We start from the raw sequence: 22574 nt of genomic DNA, 5'->3' as shown, positions 1-22574 counted from the left end.
TCTGGATGAAAATCATGTGCCTCAAATTGGGCTTCTGTGCAGCGTCACTCTTCCCTCATGCTCTGTGGGTGGGTAGGAGGTGACGAGGGAGGAGGTGGAGAGTGAGACGGGGTGGAGTGGAGAAAACAATTGTTTTAAAAAATGAACAGTGGTGGTGAAGAATGGAGTGGAGGGAAAAAGGAGCCAGAGGGCAAGAACACAATGTGTGTGTGTGTGTGAATACTGTGTTTGCACTTGGCACACAAAGTTGATTCCACCACCCTCTCTGGCTACTGTGCTGCATTTGCAGTATTTTAACTTTTTTGCATCTCAGGGGAAAATGTTTGCTTGGCTGAGTGTCCCTTAGTTGCTGGCAGGGCAGGGTCTGGCAGGTGGTTAAGTGAGAGAGATTATGCTTGCTGGCTGAGGGGGGTGAGGGTTGCACTTGGTTTGACATGCAAAGATCTGAGTAGTGGCCTCTGCCTCCCTCCCCATCTCTCTTACCAGCGGAGAGACCACCATTGCTATATTATGGATAAAAAGAATTATTCTACTAGCTCTGTACGTGTGTGTTTATTTTTAATGTTGTTTTATGCCACTTAGATGTGCAGCAGCCTTTTTTTTAAAAAAAGTAACTGAAATGTAATTGTAGTGTTTATGTTTGAGAAAAAGTAATCAGTTACTTTCAGAGCAATTATAATTGTAATGGTAATTACTACTTTTGGGGGCCATGTAATTATGACTATAATTTATTACTTTTTAAAAGTAATCTTCCAAGATCTGAGAGCCATCATGGTTGGACCTATCCTCTAAACCCCTTTTCATAGTGGTCTAAGCCCTAGCCAGCTGGGGAGGACTAGCCTCAGAAGGAGGCAATGATAAACCCCCTCTGAATACCGCTTATCATGAAAACCCTATTCATAGGGTAGCCATAAGTCGGGATCGACTTGAAGGAGTCCACTTCCATTTAAGCTGCCATCACAGTTTGGGGCAGAAAATTCCATCATTTCCTGCCAATTCCACAGAGCTGCAAGGGTGTTGGAAGAGGCAGGCAAAGGAAATGGTGCTTGACACTTACAAAGGTCTCAACCATATTTGGCTTGTAGTTGCGGAGGGTCTTTGCAGCGAAGAAAACATCCACCAGCTTGTGACACTTGATCATCTCCAGGATCATGGTGCAGGCACAGAAAGTGCCACTCCGGCCACCTCCATTCCTGCAGGAAAAATAAAATGCAAGGGGATGGTCAATATACAAAAGTAGTCTTGCAGTTAGTGTTGGACTAAGACCTGGGATTTTAAATCCTTGCTTGGCCATGAAGTTCACTGGATGAGCTTGGGCCAGCCACTGCTTCTCAGTGTAACCAACTTCATAGACTTATTGAGAGGGGGGAAAAATAGAAGGAAAGCCATGAACACCCACCATAAGCCCTTAGAAGGAAAGGTGGGATACAAATATAACAACAAGAGGACAGTGACATCCCTTTAATCCAGCTGTGGGGAAGGAAGAAGCAAAATTCATGTACCCAACTCTTTCATACTGTTATAAGGAGACCTGCAGGTTAACTTCAGAGAGGCAAAATTAAGGCTGCATTCAGATGGCTGTTTATTCCGTTTCCCTAACGTTTCCTTACCTAATAATTTCCACATTTTATTAGATCTTTCACATGACATGAAAGTCACTTCCGGAAATCTAGTTCTTCAGCTTCTTATGTTCCTATGAAAAAGCTCTTTTGTTTGGAATGGGCTCACCTCCCCATGATGCAAGATTACTCTGAGCTTTCTTGGAGTAGCCACTTTGAAGGCTCTGGATCAAGGGGTTTGCTATCTCTCTAATATAATTAAATACAAGCTGGGGGCAATGATTGAAAAATAATCCTTGCTAAGAAATTAAATTGGTGAGCAGGCTTGGAATGAGTATGTTGTTCCTATGCAAATACACAAGGGAGACTAAAGACAGTAAGAAAGAGAGGTGGGGGACTCCTTATCCCACCCAAATGATGAGCACTTTGCTGGTGGAGATAATACTGGCACTATTATGTCATTGTGGTAATGCAGAATTTTGATGTCTTAGACAAAATATTATATAAATACTAAGCATTGCATTGTTGTTAGTGCATGGGACAATATTCAACTTTTTGGTCAGTTTCAGGTTGCTGTGCAAATGCAACATCCAAAGATAGGAATAATTTTTATGGGTTGTCCAGAATCTACTAATTTTTGGATGGGGTATGCATCAACATGGCAGAGAGTTTTTCTGGTTTTCTTTTCTTTCTTTCATTAACAAAAAGCAGAAAAGCGTTGCCATTTCTTCAGTGGACCTGCTTTTGGAGCAGCATAGAGCTGTTCTCATCTGCTGCAGAATAGCCTGATAGGAAGAACACTAGCATTCTACCTAACAGCATTGGGGGGGTACACACATTGGCCAATGGGGGGCAGCCATTATTCCCGTCCAACCTGCCCCCAGGAATGACAGTATGTGATGATTCCAAAAGTCACAAAAAACACCTGCTCCATTTTTGCAGGGGATAAGTGGCAAGAAAAAGGTGGAGGCATAGCTCAGTGCTAGTAGGCAAGATTGTATGCTCACTCCAGGTAAGACTGGAGGAGGGGGACCCCTGTTTGAAATTCTGGAGAATCACTGCCAGTCAATGTAGACCAGGGGTAGTCAATATGGTTTTTTGTACTACAGTTCCCATCGTCCTGACCATTGGCCATGCTGGCTGGGGCTGATGGGAGTTGCAGTGCAAATGTTCTGACTCTGTATAAGGCACTTTTGCTATGTTTATATAATGTGTTATTATTTATAAAAGCTCTCTCACATTTTGCACTCTGAAATAGGCTTGAGGTGAGAGAAGTGGCTACCTAACTTCTCCCGTAACAGGGGGGAAAGTGATTCCTCCTGAGCCCAATCTGTGGGAGAAGGCTATATGAGTGTTGCAATGGCAGCGAGCATGCTTCTTATGTGTACCCACTGATGAATTTACAGATACCATTCAATGCACATTATGTGCACTTCTATTTTTTTACAAAAACGTCCAGGACTGGCCATGGGTTGATGGTACAACTGGATGGTTTCTGACTACGTCCTTGACAATTATTCTAGAGCTAAAGAATGCCATAGCCTTTTACTGATGGGCAAGCTCTCTTTGGTTCACATAAGATTGGCTCAGAAATGAATCAAGCTCTTCTGCCCCTCAAAAAAAAACCCTGAGGCTGCTGCTGGGAAGCAAGAGGATCTCCAGTGGTGGGTGGTCTTTTTCCTCCAGCACCAGTTTTAATTGAAGCTGAAGAACTGAGGGTCTCATCTCTCCTTTGAGGCACGCAGAAGGGTACCCCTCCCCCAAAGCTTATTTCTGAGCCTGGCAAATTTTGCCAGCATCTCTCCTGCTTTGCTATTTCATCAGACATCGGAGTCAATCTCATGATTTTAAAGTGTATTTTAACAGTCTTTCACTATTATCTTGTATTTTGGACGTTGTTTGGTTCTTTTATTGTTTGTTTGTTTTGGTTCTTAATTTATTGTATTTATTGTACTTATACACTGTGCTTGTTTTATCTTTTATGTACACTGCCCAGAGAGCCTTCGGGCTTAGGGCGGTATATAAATTAAATTAAATAAATAATAAATAAATAAATGATGTAGTCAGATCCCTTCTGGGTTTGACCAAATGATAGTTGGAAAAGGAGCTCTTTAAAGCAGGGACAGGTGACCATTTTCAACTGAAGGACCCCATTCCATTCTGGACAACCTTTTGGGGGCCTCATGCCTGTGATAGGCAGGGTTAGAGGCCAAAGTGGGCAGAGCAACTACAGTAGGCTAGTTTCTACACACTCGCACAACATCTCTATCCCCCATCCAGGCAGGCAAGAGGCATTATTAGAGTTCAGGGACCCATTTCAGCAGGTAAAATGTTCATGGAGGATGTAAAGCACAGCCCGGGAAGGGTGTGGCTTAGGGAGAGTGGGAGGTAGCTTGGGGAAGTTCCTTCAGTCCCATGCCTGAGGTTTTCCACTCTTGCTTTAAAATTATGGCATGCAAAGGGATGGAAGCATTTGTCCATTTGGGTCTCTTTGTCTCTAATTTTTCCAATCTGAAATTCAGTTCTCCACATTTCTGCAGTAAATTTGCATTTTTTTAAAAAAAAAAACACCAAATCCTCGTGAAAATTATTCAACCCTTTAGTGCAAATTTCTCCTAATAAACACATTTTTGTAGGCAGTTTTGACTAACGTAAACAGTTTTGCAAACAGTTTCTCAAAATATAATGCATTTTTGTATGCTGCTTTCACTCATGCACACTTTTCCCTACTAAATGCTTTTCTGCAAACATTTTTGTTTGGAGAACTGCATTGCAAAATTCAGATAAGTGAGTATTTTGAAGGACTGCTGTATTTCCGTGTATTTCAGTTCTTGTATTGTTTTGGAAAGTGTGCATTTGATAGTTTCAGCTTTAAATGCAAACTGAATTGAATTTCTCCCCCATCCCAAGGCATAAGCTTTAGTAGTTTCAAATGAACCTGATTAAACACCTGCAAATCACACTGACACTGTCTCAGGCTCCCAGAGTAAATTTGAGCAACTTCAACTATTCCTTCTCAAGCACCTGTTATGTTTTATGTAAAGTGGTGAGACCCAATGAAGATCAGTCTTGCCTCCCCAGTCATGTACAAGCATGATGCCAGTTCACACTATAAATTCGTCAGAGCATGGATTCCCATCAGAGCTAATACATCCTTTACACTTGATATAATCAAATTAGACAGACACACACAAGATTGCTGTTTGTGAGCCAGAAGCTGCTGCTGCTACTTCTCCCCCACCCCCTCTAGAGCTCCTCATCCTTGCCCTCTGAAGAGCTCTGGATGTTGCAAAGACACTACCAAATTATCCTTAGGCTAATGAAGACAAACAAGAAGGTAATTTAGTTTTGATGAATAGCTTGCTAGGTGCCCCTGTCAATCTGGAAATGTGTTTGTCCATATATATAGAATAACACATTTCCAAATGTGTTTATACACACACACACACATATACATATCACACACACACGTGTGTGTGTGTGTGTGTGTGTGTGTGATATATGTATATATATACACATACAGACAGACAGACAGTTTTGAAAGCAACAAACAGAACTTAAGCTTGCTCTGAATCCCTATAAGGATTCCGTTAATCACCTAAAAATATATGAACGTAATTGTGATTAACAAAACAGAGATTTTTATTGTATTAACAAAACGTTTCAGCTTCCGCCTTCATCAGCTGCTAACATACAAATGCTGTTACCAAGGTGGCAGTTATAGAGCTTTGAGGATGGAATGCTCAGAGGGGCTTCATTGGCAGAAGCTAAATAGTGGTTCAGGCCATGTGGTGCCAATGTGTCCAGAGAGTAAATCCAAAAGTTCTTCCTTTTAGTCAATGCTGCTGGATCTGTTGGCATCTCTATCGCTGTTAGAGAAACGTCCAACAGGCTGTGACCCTCAATGTTGAAATGTTTTGCAACTGGACATACATACATATAAATACACACACACAAATGCATACACACATATATTGTTGGGTGGGTGGTAGGAATGGAAAGATCTGTCAGTTATGGTTCTCTTTGTTTCTTATTTTTCCAGTCTTTAAATCAGTTCTCCACATTTCTGCAGCAATTTGCAATTTTAAAAAAATGAAAATTCTCCAGCATTTTAGGGGTTTCCCCCCCTAATAAACATATTGTTCTAGGCAGTTTTGACTTATGTACATGTTTTTAGAAGAACTTCTTGTCATATAATGCATTTTTTGTGATATTTTCATTCCTGTATTCTTTTTTCTGCACACTTTCCACTAACATGCACATTTTTGTAAACTTTGCTTGGTTGGTGAACTGCATTGCAAATTCTGAATAAGTGTAAAATTCGAAGGATGGTCATGTTTCAGTTATCATATTGTTTTGGAAACTGCAAATCTGATAGATTCATCTTGAAATGTGAACAATTGAATTTCTTGCCCATCCCTAGTTGGTGGGGAGAAAAAAACATAAAGATATGGGGAACATCATAATTGTCAAGCACCTCTTAAGAACCTACACAGAGCTATTTCTAGTTAATGATAAATAGCTGGCCATTAGAAATACCCACCAGCATGCCCTAATACCCTTTCTAAGCACAGAGAAGTCCAGGGACACAGGTCTGACTCTTAGGTCACTGAGAATGGCCATTGTATTGCCTGCATGACTGGCGTCAGTGCTGATTACTATGGTTTTGCTAAACCACCATTTACCATTCCATCCAAACAAATAAGGAACCCTTGGTTTTATTATATCTATCTCCTAATGAGTCAGTAAGCAGGAATTAAATCACAGTTTCCTGGTATGAATATAAGAAGAAACTGTGGTTTAAATAAGCCACAAAGGGAGGAGGAGACAGAAGCATGCAGGCCTACAGCTGTTACTCAAACTGATAAACTATGGTTTATTGGCCTAGGACCATTATATCTGAACAGGTCCTATGTGTATAATTGCCAAACATCTGATTATAATTTTCTGAGAGTTGGGCAGATTTTCTTTAAGCTAAAAGATGGAAAGTCATATTGCTTTTGCTTTTCAAATATTTGGTATACCATACTACAACAACAAAAACATCACTTACAGTGTAACACAACATTACACATCCTGCATAACAATAAAACTGAGAGGCAATAAAACTACAATGCAGGGTATTGTTGGTAGAGATGGCTGATAATGTGAATACCTTCTCCTTCCAGCTGTGAAAGGCAGACTACTGTCCTTCCCCACCCTGGGCAATACTTACAAACAATGGACGATTGTCCTTCCATCACCACTCTCCCCTTGCCATTTCTCCACTTGGGCTAATAAATGCAGGAAAGACTTCTTAGAATCAGGGGTGTCTCTGTAGGCTGACCACCGCAGGTACTGGAAATGTTGAACCATCAGGTGGCCCTCCTGTAACTAAAGAAAACACATCATTTTTTCCCCTTTAGGGTAAGCTTGCTTAGATCAGATGTTTTCAGGCTTTTTCGATGCTCTGCCACTGAGCTATAGGCCTTGTAGACTGGATGGTAACAAACTGCAGTCTCTGTAACTAGAACATTCCTACATTGGATGATGAGGCACAATCAATCGAGCACACAAGTGCAAGAATATTCCTTGTATGTGCTGTGTTGATAAAGGAGAAAAAGATTAAAAACAAACAGAAATCTGTGGTGAGCTGCTTGTGTACCAGCTTCAGAATTATTTTTAGAAGTTCTCCATGTTAAATCGGAAGGCAGAATGTAACGTTGGGTCACGTGAACTCATGGAACAACGGCTGAATGGAAGCAGAGATATCTGCTCATCCATAGTTGTGATTTGTCACCACAATGGGCTTATTCCTAGATCTTACCCTCATTGTGCCCCTCACACACTTACACAATCAAGAGTTACAGTGATGGCTGGCAGAAGCGCCTACTTTTATTCATTTTTCTATTTGCAGCAAACTAAAAAAAATCTTGAAAAGGAAAGAAGGCAGGGAGAGGAAAAGGATGCTCTTTAATACTCTGGTAATCTGGTTAGTTTTGCAATCTAATGTGGTTAGAGGGCTCTGGAAGGAGAGGGATTATGTGCACACAGCTAAGTGAGCTCAGGGTTTAAGCAGGTGGATGGAGAGCTCAGTACCAAATCAGAGGCTTGGGAGGGAAGGATGAAAATACTATGAGAATCAAGACAGGCTTATAGGATGAATCTCTGGGGCTGTCCTTAATGCTTTATTAATAGGTGGGGGCAGGAGAGGTACAGGACTAGAGAGAGGATGATCAATGAGAGATTTCTGAGCAATCAGCAAAGAAGGCTGGATGTGTTTACCCAACCATGAGGTCTTGGATGAGGTTAGCCAAATTTTCAAGGTGAAACAGGGACACAGTCCCCTAAAAACTCTCAAATGATCTCTTCCCCAAGCGATATGCAGCTTTCATTTTGTTTGTATTTCCACTCTGTGGTTGCTCAGGCACCATTTGTTTTTGCCTAGGTTCCCTCTTCCCAGGATGATCCCAACCAATCAGAGACTGCATAAGCAATGCAATGAAGTCCTGGCAGCAGATAGTCAATCAGATCAGGATACATGGTCACAATGATACAGACAGCAAACAGACAGAATGCTTTGCCCTTAGTTTAAAATAGGGCTAGAGCTAAAATGGTTATGTTTAATTCACCATCCCTGCAATTTGGGATTGGCTGTTTACTGTTTTGATACTCAGCTTGGGAGACTCTGACCCCCAAAATAGTATCAGAGTGGCAGGGCTCCCCCCCCTTTTTTAAAAAAAACTTGCTTAAACTATTGGCAGCTCTGGCCACTGTCACTATCCTTCATTCCCGGAGTGCTCCTAGGAATGATGGTAGTGTGGACACCTCCAAAATGTTCTGACAAAATTGGGCACACCCGAATACTGGATGAAAGGAGTTCAGGACTGGAGAAGGAAGGGAATCTGGCCACTGCTCAGACAACTGTGATTTGTACATAAATACAGACATTATTTAAAGCATCAGACATTTTAGACAAGTTTCAACTGGATCCTCAAGGGAGGCAATTAATCACTAAAATTATATATTTATTATAGTGACTAAGAAAACCAGAGATATTAAAGTCTTTTAAAAAATCAGCTGCTGCCTTCTTTAGCTGCTATGATGTGAATTAAAAGGTACTGTAGCCACAGTGGCAGTTATAGAACACTCTGGGTAGACTATTCGGAAGTGTGGCATCTGCCGTGGCTGAGTGATGTCAGGTACAACCCTCCAGTCAGGAGTGCCCAAGCAGGGTGGGGCAGTGTTGTAGCACAGGCCTTCTAGCAACAGCATCACTGGGATGGGACAGGGGAGGGCACTGGCAAGTTCAAGGTGGTGTAGATGTACCAACAGAGTGAATCAGACACTCCCATCAGTGCACTGCACCACCCTGAACTCACTGGTGCCCTGTCCCACTCCACATTCTCCTGGTAAGTGGCAGTGATGCTGCTGCTGGTGCCCTACCAGTTGCTCCTACCTCAAGGATGAGGCCATGTGATGGGCCATAGCTTAGTAGCAGAGCATCTGCTTTGTATGGTCCCAGGTTCAATCCCTGGTGTCTCCATGTAGGGCTAGGAAGGACTCCTGCCTGAAACCTGGACAGCTGCTGCTAATCAGTGTAGACAATGCTGAGCTAGATGGACCAATGGTCTGACTCAGGATAATGCAGCTCCCTATACTCCTAAGGCGGCCTTTCCCAACCAGTGTGCCTCCAGATGTTGTTGCACCACAACTCCCATCAGCCTCAGCCAGCATTGCCAATGGTCAGGAAGATGGGAGTTGTGGTCCATCAACATCTGGAGGCACACTGGTTGGGAAAGGCTGTCCTAAGGTGACATGTCTCTACATATCCAGACATTTTCTTTTGTTTCCAATGTTCTTGGGTCAGATGCCACCTTTATTGCAGCAACTGATGAATCAGAGAGTCTGTGATTATCTGAATTTGAGTGTTTTGTACTATATCAAACAATATCACCTGCAGGTCCTGCAATGTAATTTACATCATTAAGTGCAAACACCCAGGGATGCCATATTCAGTATGTGGGTAAAACAATAAGTGACCTACACACACATTTTAAGAAGCATAAATCTGCAATCTTGACAAAAGAATTGGAACAACCCATTGCAAAGCACTTGACACCTTAACACCACATGCTCTCAATCTGGAGAATAATACCTGACATCATTCTCTTACAGCAAATGCAACATTTCTGAAAATTCCATCTTCAGTGTTCTCTAACTGCCACTTGAGCTACAGCTAGGATATAAGAAGGTACTGATTTCTGTTCCACCCCATATTTGCTGCATGCAACACTGTTTCCATTCTGCTGCAGTTTGACTTCTGACAAAAACTATATTCATCTCAATAATCGCTATGGTGAAATTTTATGTAACTGATTACATTACCATCACATTATTCCACACCATTCATTTCAAGGCAAAAGAAACAAAATGCAAATGGAAGCGGGGGAGAGTCATCAATTACATATTGCTACGAATCATTTGTGACTGAAAACCAACAACAGTGAATACTGATCATATTCACTGGATTGATTTCCCTTCTGGATACGAGACAAATAAGTGAACATCGGCAATTTCTACTCATTCCTCTTTTCACCAGAATTCTCCGACAACCCTGGCTACAGCAAAATTTAATTCCCATTAGAGCAGCTGAAGAAGCAGAAGCCAAAACTTTTTGCTTTAAGACTTTAATATCTCTGTTTTGTGTGTCAGTATAATAAATCTGGTTTTAATGATTAACTGCATCCTTCTGGGATCTAGAGCAAACTTGTCTAAATTAATGATTGATGCTTTAACAAGTGTGTGTGTGTGTGTGTGTGTGTGTGCTGACACACATCAGGGTTGTCTCTGTAATGGAAAGGTTCCCTCCCCTTCCCAGTCCCCAGAAATTAACATTTTTTGCTTTAAGAGCCTAATATGTGTGTGAACACACACACATTCCCCATTTGTTTCTTTCCCCCCTTTTTCTTTATTTTCAGAAAGTAGAAAAACACAGAAACAGATGAAATATTAATCAAATACATTAAAGATACAGGAACATCAGAGGCAAGAAAAGGCTAAAGAAAACAATGAGTCAGAAGCCTTTGTAAATAGTAATAAAACATATATCTTTCAGAGAGAGGGGTCGGAGGTGGGGATTATGGGAAAAGATTTCACCATACCCCACTACAAGCCTCAATAGATTAACATGAAATATAGAATCTGTTACAACAGCGGATAAAAACAGATATTGAGTGTTTGACTATTGGTCTTCAGCTGATGGGTCAGCCACTACAAGATCACAGCTTAATCTAAGGGTGGGTGGGTCCCAACTGCAGTACTACCGCAAATATATGGTAAAAAAGTGATATGGGTCCCCAAATGCATGCTTGGGCTAAAAGCGGGTCCCAGGCCCAGAAAGGCTAAAGACTACTAAAAATACAAAAGGTAATCAAACATCATTTTTAAATGTTATGAAATCACACTCCTTTCTAAATGTGCTAGGTAAAGGGGGAGAGGAAAAGGTAAAAGCTGCTTTATTTGTCGATCCAGCTCAGGACTATCTACTCTGATTGGCAATGGCCCTCCGGGGTTTTCAGCAGAGTTCCTCCTCCCCCATCACCTGTTAACTAGTAATGTTAAGATCTTTTTAACAGGAGACACCAGGGAATGAAGCTAGGACCTTCTACATGTAAAGCATGTGCTGTTCCACAAAGCTCCAATCCATTCCCCTGTTTCTTTAGGCAAGTCAAGCTGATTATACTGGCTGCTGAGTTTATTGGGAGAGGGGAGAATCTGCTGTTGTTGACATTTAGTTCCCTGAGAGTCCCATTATCATAGTGGCTGCCTGTAATTATTCATGAGGTTACCTGCTAGACAACTGTTGGCAGGGGCTGGATAATGTGGTGGCATCTGATACTTACAAAAAACAGCCCCTGCAGCTTCAACATGGGAATGAGACAAGAACGACTGGTGTCATCTTTATGCCAAGCCAATTATGCAAGACATTGAGAAGCGGAATCAAAAGGCAAAGAGAGTGGTTTAAAGGACTTGGCTCTCTGAACAGGCTTGGGAGAAGGGGGGGAGAATTTGCATTATTCTGCCAAACGTGGGATGGGAAGGCATTGCAAACCCCAAAAAGGAAGTTTTTTCAAAGCCTAGTGATGTTTGGAAAGGAGGCATTTTAAGAACACAAGGAGAATCAGGCTGGATCAGGCCAAATACTCATCTAGTCCAGCATCCTGTTCTCACAGTGGCCCACAGTGGTACCCAAGGGAAGCCCCCAGGCAAGATCTGAGTGCACCTGTGATTCTTAGCAACTGAGAGCATACTGCCTCTGACAGTGGGGGTAGAACATAGCTATCTTGCCTAGCAGGCATCAATAACCTTATCCTCCATGAATTTGTCTAATCCTCTTTGAAAGCCATCCAAGTTGGTGGCTATTTTATTTATTTATTTAATCTCTCATACATAAATATATCCCACCTTTCTTCCATAATGGAACCCAAGATGTCATACATGCAGTTCTCTGGCAGTCACTCATCCAAGATCTGGCCAAACCCAGACTTGCTTAGCTTCAGCAAGGTGGTGGTTTCATGTGCCTTCACACCATACCTTGGGATGCTAGGAATATTGTAAGAGCTATTCCACTATGGGCAGTCAAAATCAGATTTCCCAAATAACACCTTTATCACACTACTGTGAAAAGCCCCATGAAGCAAGAGAGAAATCAAGCTGTATCCTGTATAAGTTAGTTGAACTTGGATACCTCTGAAATCAATGGGACAAGTTAGTCATGACACACCTAAAGATTCATTGATTTCAGTGAGAATTTAGTGTAACCGATTTAGTTTGGATCCACTCCCTAGGATGATATTCAACTAAATTGTGCTAGCAGAACTGCAAATCTGCTCCAAGGGATTGGTGGAAAACCCAGAACAGATTTAGGAGATGCACGGCCGGGGGGGGGGAGAGAATGTTCCACTGGAACATTTGACTTGTGTTGAATACAACTCCTAGTCTTGTTCTGCTCCTTTTCCAGAATATATTAACAGAAGCAGTGTGGTGTAGTGCCTAGAGCATTGGTGGGGAATGTCATCCCTGCTGGCCATGCTGGCTGCAGTGGATGGGAGTTGTAGTCCAGCAACACCTAGAGTTAGAGTGGGTTACAGTGTAAGATACAGATTGGAGAGACCACAGTTCAAATCCACACTCAGCCATAAAGCTCACCGGGTTCCCTTGGGCTAGACATAAAGGGCCCATCCATACAACTGTATAATCTGCAATGTAATTGCTTTGTGTTCTCACTAATTCACTGTCATCCATATGACACTGCAAACTAGTACTGATTTTCACATTAACAAATCCATATTAGAAATAACCCTGAAAAACAGAGAAGTTTTCCTAAACTAAAAATCAGTTGCATTAATGTCTGCGGGCTCAGACTCAATGCTGCGGACTTTCCTTCAACAGCAATCCATGGGCGTTCCTCTGTCATATGCAAGCCTCTTCTCTTCCCCCCCACCCTCTGTCCATGTCTCCTCCTTCTTTCTTACAGTTCATTCCTGCTTCTGGTAGTGAACTGGGGTACTTCCTCCTTCTGGCTTCTGTAACTGTATCATATTTTTTAAATTAAAAAAAAAACTATTATTTTGCAATCAAATGTAAAATCAAATGTTTAATTAATAATGTTTCTACTTAAAAGTTATTTTGTGATGTTACACAAACAATTCATCGAAAACACAGAGTTTAAAGGAAGCTTTTAACTGAGCTTCCTTGGGCTGACAGGGGGAAAGGGGGGGAGGGGAACAAGCTCTAGTAGTTTGATTCGGCATTGATCTTGTAGCCAATCCAACAGCAGGTGAAGCCTCTCTTTTCCTGCCCAACAGCTGATGGGGATGTGAGGGGGAGCCAAAGACACCAAAGAGCCAAAAACTGGGGAATGAGAGGAAGGAGAGATCAGCTTCTCTCCCTCCAAGAAGCCAGATCTTTCTCTGTGTGTGAGAGAGAGAGAGAGTGCATGCACTGTAAATTGTGTTCTTGTCCTCCAAGCCTGAAACTGACTAATCTGGTTCCTCCCTTTGCTAACTTGAAAGTGAATAAGAGACTATCTCTTGGTTTCTTCAGTGGTGGGCAGTGGAGGATCTAATACAATTTGGGAGGAGGCATGAAAAGGAGATTTGGTGGGTGAACTGGGCAGAAAGTAACAACAGGAGATAGTGGAAAACAATTGAACAAGGAAAGGGATTTGCCTCTCAGTTCGGCAAATTCAATGGAATCGGGAGTAACCATCAGCTTCCATCCTTAGTATGCACTATATTATATGTAACAACCAAAACTTTTATTTTGCTTGCACTTGGGAGGGGAATAACGTTGCCATTTTGCCCATCCACAAACCTAAGCAAGAGTGGATGTTTCTGAGCTCTTCTGAAAAACTGCACAAAAAGTGAATGACTGTTATGGACCAATCACTGAAAAGGGATGGACTCAGGGGAGCAGCCAACAAGAAAGCAAAAAAAAAAAAAAAAGCCCACACGTATGGATGCTTGATAATCAGGTTTTTGCAATACCTGGACCACAAACAAGACGTGTATGGTTCACAAGGCCACCAACCGAATATGGGAAATGTGGATTTTGCAGTTAGGTATGGATGGGCCTTAATTCTCAGTCTTGTCTACTTTACAGAGATGTTGTGAGGGTGCAAGTGGAGTGGGAGAAGCATGCAGGTTCGTAGTCTTGGGGTTCTTTTCGATCCTTCCTTGTCTCTGGAGGCGCAAGTGGCCACGGTGGCAAGGAATGCATTCTACCACCTTCGGTTGGTAGCCCAGCTACGCCCCTATCTGGACAGCGATGACCTCGCCTCAGTTGTTCATGCTCTGGTAACTTCTAGGTTGGATTACTGTAATGCGCTCTACGTAGGGCTGCCCTTGAAGACAGTTCGGAAGCTTCAGCTAGTGCAAAACGCAGCAGCCAGACTGCTGACGAGGACCAGCCGGTCAGCGCATATAACACCTGTTCTGGCCCGTTTGCACTGGCTACCTATTTGCTTCCGAGCCAGATTCAAGGTGCTGGTTTTGACCTATAAAGCCTTACACGGCGTGGGACCGCAGTATCTTGTGGAACGCCTCTCCCGCTATGAACCGACCCGGTCACTTCGCTCAGCGTCTAAGGCCCTCCTCCGGGTACCAACCCATCGGGAAGCCTGGAGGACAGTTACTCGATCTAGGGCCTTTTCTGTAGTGGCCCCCGAATTGTGGAATAGCCTCCCCGAAGAAATACGCCTGGTGCCGACGCTTCTATCTTTTCGGCGCCAGGTTAAGACCTGGCTATGCTCCCAGGCATTTTAAAGCGTTTAATGTTACAATTTTAAATCTCTTTGTTTCAGTTTATTTATTGTGATATTTTGTATTTCTGTACTTTTAATCTTTTGTACACCGCCCAGAGAGCTATTCGCTATGGGCGGTTTAAAAATGAAATAAAATAAATAAATAAATAAATTGAAAAACCATGGTAAAATTAAGCTCCCCCCTCATTTATACCAGGGGTTTCAGTACAAACCCTTTCCTGATCATGAAGGCGTTTACAAATGCTGCCAGAGCAGGATTTAACTTCCCCACTCAGTTAATGAACAGGGGACTAAATCCTGTTACATTAGTTGCATGCACCAGTTCCCCACAGGGAACTGGCTAGTGCAACCAAACTTAGCAGGACTTAACCCTCAGGTCATTAGCCAATGAGCAGGCAGTTAAATCCTGATATGTGGGGAATGGCTGAAAAATGGAAATGGACTGCCTTCAAGTCGATCCCGACTTATGGCGACCCTATGAATAGGGTTTTCATGGTAAGTGGTATTCAGAGAGGGTTTACCATTGCCTCCCTCTGAGGCTAGTCCTCCCCAGCTGCCTAGGGCCTGCTCAGCTTGCCACAGCTGCACAAGCCAGCCCCTTCCTTTTCCGCAACTGCCAGCTGGGGGGCAACCGGACTCCTTGGGACTATGCAGCTTGCCCACGGCTGCATAGATGGCAGGGCACGTAACCCTTGAGCCACTCACTGTGGGGGTGATCTTTAGCTGGCCCTTGATACCCAGGAGACACGAGCGGGGATTTGAACTCACAGACTCTGGACTCCCAGCCAAGTTCTCCTCCCCATACATGCAGCCAAACTGAGCAGGATTTACCCCACTCTTCATCAGCTGATGAGTGGGAAACTGGAGCATGTAGCCAACACAGAATCAACCCTCCCTCCATCAGCTGACATCACCCGCCTATCAGAGTGATGTCAGCAGAGTAACAGGTAGGCATGATTCTGAAAAACATGGCCTCATGGGCCAAACTGGGACCCTCAGAGAGCCAAGACTAGCCCACAGGCCAGAGATTCCCCACTTCTGGCACAGATAAATGTGAAGAACAAGTTGTTAATCCCTCTCTCAAATTACTGCAACAAAAGTTTACCAAAAAAATAATTCACTGTGATTAAAAGCTAGACCTGTGCATAAAAACAAGATTCCTCCCCGCTCTCCTTTCAAGCTCTGGACATTTCCCCATCAGCTTCGTTTCATTTATCAGAAAACAAACAAAAAGCAGCCATTTTGTTTTGTTTATTCTTTTGAGAGCTAAAACCACAAAGCCACTTGGAAATTTAGGGAATTTCTGCTCTGGCTCGAAACATCTTGTTAACAGCATCATCTAACTCAAAAACCTTTCCCCAAATCACCGTGATTTTCCTCGGCAGAGCCTATGCACACCCCTAATACAGAGAGGAGAAAATGTACATCCAAGACCAACATACTCTCAAAACAGCATTTTTTCAAGCTTCTCACCCGTGTTACATTCTGAACCCGGAAAAGACGAGCGACAACATCCTCATCAGCTGATCTAGAAACGTATTCCACTTCCATGGGTCCATACTGCTGGAGTCCCGGCTCAGGCCAATATTGCAAACAAGGCTAAAGAGAAATGAAGAGTACAGAGGCATGAACATGTGTCTTAAGAGTACAATCAATCATTGCTTATAGTAGAAGCCTTGCAGGGCAGTTCTATACGTGTCTACACAGAAGAAAGTCACACTGAGTTCACTGGGGCTTACTCCCAGGTAAATAAGCATAGGACTACATCTATTCAGGCCCCAATGCATTGCCAAGACATACTCACAAAACAAAGACAAAACCTTCCATTAAGTTACATCAACGATGAAATTGCATCTGAAAGCCCACCAAGAGGTCATGCCCAACACAATAACAAGGTTCACAGGTACAGAAAATCAAACTGTGAATTGACTGCTGGATCAGACCAAAGATTCATGTAATCCAGCTTTCAGTTGCCAAAAGCTAAGGTTGGATGAATCTATCTGTTTATGACCCATGCTACTTTTACATGTGTTCTTCCCTAAGTCTGTTCCATCCAACCTCCTATTAATTTGCATTTTAAATAGAGAAGAATTACATTTAAAAATACATTATTTGGACATATCCTTCAAAATACACTTCTAAAATTTGTTGTATTTTTTAAAGCTGAAAATTACCTTGGAGCTTTTGAGAAGTGCAAAAGCCGGTGGATAATTATGTTCTGATCTGTTCATTCATCCAGGAGATGCAGATCAGGAGGAGGTCAGTTTGCATTGGAATTTGGAAAGATTGAATTCCTCCAACATCCTTACCAACTAACACCTGCTAAGATGTCTCTAGAAGCTCCCCAATAGGGCAGGAAGATGAGGACCTCATTCCCACATTCTTCTCAAGCATCCGGAATATCCCAGTTCCATTTACTGGAAGACTGAATTATTCTAAAAGCTTTTAAAGCTGGTGCCCATCACTATATTTTATGGTAGTGTATCTCATGAGTTATTTATATATTGTCCCTTGCACAAAGGGGCAGTTTGTTTTATTAATTGTTCTTATGCTTCACCCTTCCTCCTAGTCAGAGCCCAGGGCAGCTAATGGCTATCCTTAAAATGATACAGATATACAAAATCATAAAGCAACCACTACAACAGATTCATAGCAACTATAAAAAAGCAGCAGGAAACAATGTACTCTTTCTGCAACAATGTACAGTTAATCAGTAACTGCCTGGTGAAATAATGTTTTAAGGTTGTGCCTAAATGCTGCTAATGTGGGAGGACACTCCTGCTGGGAGGATGTGGTAGTAGTAGTAGTAGTAGTAGTAGTAATAATAATAATAATAATAATAATAATAATAATAATAATAATAATAATAATAAAGTCTCAGTTGGATAGGAGTTCCATAAATGGAGGGCTGCCACAGAGAAGGCCCTGCTCCATGCCACCATTTCATGGGTGATAAGTCTTGCCCATCAGCAGTGCAGTGAGGAGGGCCTCCCCTGGATATCTTAATGCATGGGTTGAGTATAGGGATGTAAGAATGTATTGATGTTAGTTCCACCCCATACTTGTCACATGCAGTGCTGTTTCTGTTCTGCTGCAGTTCAGCTTTCTGATAAGAACATAAAAAAGAGCCTGTTGGATCAGGCCAGTGGCCCATCTAGTCCAGCATCCTGTTCTCACAGTGGCCAACCAGTTGCCTATGGAAAGCTTGCAAGCAGGATCTGAGCGCAACAGCACTCTCCGCTTCTGTGGTTTCCAGCAACTGGTATTCAGAACCATACTGCCTCTGATCATGGAAGCTGAGCACTGCTATCATGGCTAAGAGCCACTGATAGCCTGATCCTCCATGTATTTGTGTAATCTCCAAGTGGGAGCAAATTCCATAGTTTAACTATGTGGTCATAAAAACTACATTATTCATCTCATTGTCCACTATGGTGAAATGTTATAATTAATTATGTAATTAACTACATTATCATTACTGTCATGGCCCCGTCAGAGGACTCCTCAGATGAGGACGACTCGAGAGTAACAGCAGCAGACCCAGGAGCAGCAGGAGACACGGAGGAGCCTCCTGAGAATCCAGCTCCTTCTGCCCCTCAGCTGCAGAGCACCCCAGATACAGCAGAGGCCCTGCAGCCAGACACAGACAGTGAACAGGATACTCCCCCCTCACCTGCAGAACGTAGACAGCAGAAGGTCAGGCAGAAGAGAGGCAGGCCTGTCTCCTTAAGGCCCAAACGCTGAGGGCTCACACCTGCTGTCCATCCTGCTCTTTATAAGGCACACCTTGGCTGCAGCTTGTTGCTGACTGCAACGTCAGGCGTGGCTTGTGTAGATCTAGTTTCCCTGCAGCATCTCTTTGACTGACCTCCTTGGCAATTGATCCCGGACCTCCACTGACCTCGCTTCTGGACTTCTGACTCGGCAAGTACGCTTCGGATAGGCCTGGCAGATTTACAACCCGACTGCTGGCTAAGGACTTTCCTTCCCTGCCAAAGACCCAGGAATTTCCAGCCCCCCCTGACACTGCTGATGCAGTGTAGAGCTGACAATTACGTTGTTCCACACCATTCATTTCATTGTAAAGGAAACACAATGCAAAGTGGGGAGGAAATCATTGTTTTGCAAATAATTACATATCATTTGTGGACAACAAGAACAATAGCAGCAAATATGACCATCTTTGCTAGATTGATTTGCATTCTGGACAGGGGATGAATAAGCAAACAACAGCTATTTCCGCTTCCATTTCCATCAGTATTCTCTGACATCCCTAACTGAGACATAGGTTCTGAACCCATTGCCAAGCAATATTAAATGACCCTGGCCCACTATTGTGTACATAGACAGATTCTTACAACTGTCTGACAGATACACTCATTCACAGAAACATCAACATTATTGTGGCATTTCCAGAGCTCGGAAAAGTTACTTTTTTTGAACTACAACTCCCATCACCCAATCTAGTGGCCATGCTGGCTGAGGCTGATGTGAGTTGTACTTTTAAAAAGTAACTTTTCCAAGCTGTTGGCATTTCCACCCAGCCCAGAAAGCTGGCATTTAGTACACACATTGGGTTGTTTCCAATAGTAGTTTTCACTAATATAATTTTTTTCACTTATTTTTCCCTGTCTACTGCAGCCCTCCATGCTATATTCCATAGTGTTCAAGTGTTCCCCAGCTCACGAGCAGCTCTTTGGAATGCTGCAATGGATAAAATTGATCAGCAAAGATCAAGTGTCCAGCCTTGCACAAGTAGAGGTGCTTTCTATAGTGCAAAACCCAGCATGGAATACAAGACATGACAGCCTGATTACTAGGTACATCTGAAAACAGGACATTGGTCCATTTCATCCTCAAATGGGAAATGTTAAATGGTCAGGATACTTCCAAGAAACATGAATAACTGGAAGATCCAAACTTTGAGAGAAGGAGGGTTCCAGTGGCAGCCAAGAATATATCAATGCATGTAGATGCAAGCTATGTACTATAATCCTCTATCATTCCACCAGTGGTTTGGAATGAACAAATTCAGATTAACCAATTAACTGAATTAATTAATAATTAATTAAACCTGAATTAAGTTCTTTTTGCAGTGGAACTTTGGGTGATTTAATTCAATTCCATTTCCATTTTCATTCAATAATTTGTAAATACAGGGGTTTCATCTCACTTAACTCTGAGGTTATCATACTTTGGACACATCATGAGAAGACATGATGCACTAGAAAGACAATAATGCTGGGAAAAACAGAAGGGAGTAGAAAAAGAGGAAGGCCAAACAAGAGATGGATTGATTCCATAAAGGAAGCCACAGCCCTGAACTTACAAGATCTGAACAGGGTGGTTCAGGACAGATGCTCTTGGAGGTCCCTGATCCACAGGGTCGCCATAAGTCGTAATCGACTTGAAGGCACATAACAACAACTCTGTGTTTGATTGCGGCCATTGCACTTTCCATTTTTACCTGTCTGAAAAGTGATGCTGCTGTTTAAACCTAAATATAATAATTGTTTGGGGGGGGGGAAATAAAACAATTGTTCACATTACCCTGTGTGTGTTCTGATGTTTTCCTAGTATTGCATTCAACTAAATCCTACTCAGAGTATACTCACTGAAATTAATGAAGCCTAGTCCTGTCTATTAATCTCAATGGGTCTACTCTAAGTAGGACTAGCTTTCAAAATCACATGCAGTGCTGTTTCTATTAAGTATTATACAGCACGGATTTTTTGCATTCTGCAATGTTAAATTGAAAATACTCCCCATGCCATTCTGATGCTTCCCATAAATTCATTTCAAAACAAACCTTACAAAATGTATAGTCCTGAACTCAGAACAACCCTCTAAATTTTCATGACGATACACTAAACAATCAGAGAGAATTGAGAGTTCAAAGTGTAAAGAGAGAGAGAACAGACCCCTTTTGGACTTTTTTCTGTCAGAGTTCTCATAATCTGTTGAAATTAATTAAAAATCAGCTGTGATCAGTGTAATCCTATTACTGACCTGTAATGCTATTACTGACCTTGCTCCATACGGTGACCTTCATCTTCTGCAGTTTAAAAGTTAAAAAAATGCCTGGCTGATTTTTAATTAAGAAATTTTGGCTTGAACTCAATGATAATGTCGGGCATGTTCAGTAAGAACCAACTGTCAGTGTTCTAAAAGCCAGACTCTCAGCTGCTGGGCTTCCCTAATCAAGGGGCCACACCCACAAAGTATTATACTGTTCACAATGTTTTCCTTTTGGAAAGGAACAGGGTTTCTCCTCTGCCCAGTGCCCACCTACCCAATCTCCTCCCCTCCCCTTCTCCCTGACCCTCCCTCAGGTCAGATTCACCTATCCTAAGCATGATTGCATAGGAGTAAATCCCACTGAACTCAAAAAGTATGCAAATGATCAAACCTGCCCTTCCCTCCTGCTCCCTCCTATCCCCTTCCTCTTGTACCTTCCCTCCCCCTTCTTTTGCCCCTCCCCCTTTCCCTTCCAACCCCCTCCTTCCCCCTCCCCCCTCCTCCTCCTTCCTCTCCCCTCCCCCCCTTCATGGTCAGTTTTACCTATCCTAACCATGATTGCACGGTAGTAAATCCCATTGAACTCAATAAGCATGCAAATGATCAGACCTGCCCTTCCCCTCCTTCCCTTCTCCTCTCCCTTCTGCCTCCTCTCCCCTCTTCCTTCCTCCTCCCCTATCCACTCTAGCCCTCCCTCCCTCCCTGCTAAAACAAGATCAGCACAGTACAGCACATGTCTTGTTTCTGTTATTTTGGCTGATTGCTGGTGCTGTCACCACTCACCATGTGCTCAAATGCTCAAAGGCACATGTTACCAAATTCTTCCAAGCTACACAGGAAGTGGATTGGACTGTGAAAGAACAACCCAAATTGTGTTTGCATTTTGACAAATTTGTAGGGCAGTACAATATCTCAGAGAGGAGGTCAGGTCTCTTGCTCCCCTGGTGCATTCAGTATAGCTACCCAATTTCCCTGCTTTTTAAAGTTTGATAGAAATATCTGTGGGCTATAAGTAAGTTCTTAAACTGCAAGGTTTTTTGTACCTATTAGTGAATATTTTATATTTTAGCAGAGCAGCTTGTAAAATTCTGAAGGCTGGCAAGGGGTGGGAGAACGCCAAGGACCATGTGAATGAATTGCAAAATGAACTGAAACAGAACTAGTTCCTTTTTGATGAGAGTGAACTTCAACTTCTTCTTGGAGGAAGGGCAGGATATAAATTTAATAAACAAACAAACAAACAAACTGGAGTTAATTCCTTTTTGGAGAGGACAACTGGAACTAATTGCTTTCTAAAATGAGCTTCCCAAGCACTGCATCCCACCCCTTCTAGTTGTATTTTTCTAAACGAAAAAGCCACATATGTTTTAATCTTTTCTTGTAGGGAAATAATTCAACATTAACTGTCTTTCTTTCAACCAAAATTTCTCCCTTCCCCCCTTCTAACTTGGAAATATCAACACAAGATTTAATATTTGTAAGCATTAGAAGAGCCAGAGAAAGATCACTGATAGGAAGGGATCCTGCTCCCACTGTCTTCCATCCGGTAGCACAGCTGATATATTGTTCAATGCGAGGGTCATGGATGCGATTGTTTTTATGCTGTGACAGCCGGGAAGGCAGCATCAATTCAAAATATATGATGTTTGTCATTGCACTTTAACAGAACATTTAGCATTTCGGGCCATCCA

At 42.5% G+C, this 22574-nt stretch overlaps 1 protein-coding gene across 6 annotated transcripts in view; it reads right to left on the bottom strand.

Moving 5' to 3' along the window:
* PTPRU (protein tyrosine phosphatase receptor type U) overlaps nt 1-22574 on the bottom strand; it is a 580511-nt gene that overhangs the window by 20264 nt on the left and 537673 nt on the right. For all 6 annotated transcript variants that reach the window (XR_009759096.1, XM_061596132.1, XM_061596131.1 and 3 more), the window contains 3 exons: nt 16339-16464; nt 6775-6932; nt 1058-1193 (listed from right to left, as the gene is read on the bottom strand). Coding sequence is in view for 5 of the 6 variants with exons in the window: in XM_061596132.1 (XP_061452116.1) it covers nt 1058-1193; nt 6775-6932; nt 16339-16464 (420 nt within the window). In the remaining variant the exon portion in view is untranslated. The remainder of the gene's footprint in view (nt 1-1057; nt 1194-6774; nt 6933-16338; nt 16465-22574) is intronic.

Source organism: Rhineura floridana, chromosome 15 (genome assembly GCF_030035675.1).
Source record: "Rhineura floridana isolate rRhiFlo1 chromosome 15, rRhiFlo1.hap2, whole genome shotgun sequence".
Taxonomy (NCBI): domain Eukaryota; kingdom Metazoa; phylum Chordata; class Lepidosauria; order Squamata; family Rhineuridae; genus Rhineura; species Rhineura floridana.
Note: the sequence above shows the minus strand (reverse complement) of the source record. Positions and strands in the feature narration are given on the sequence as shown.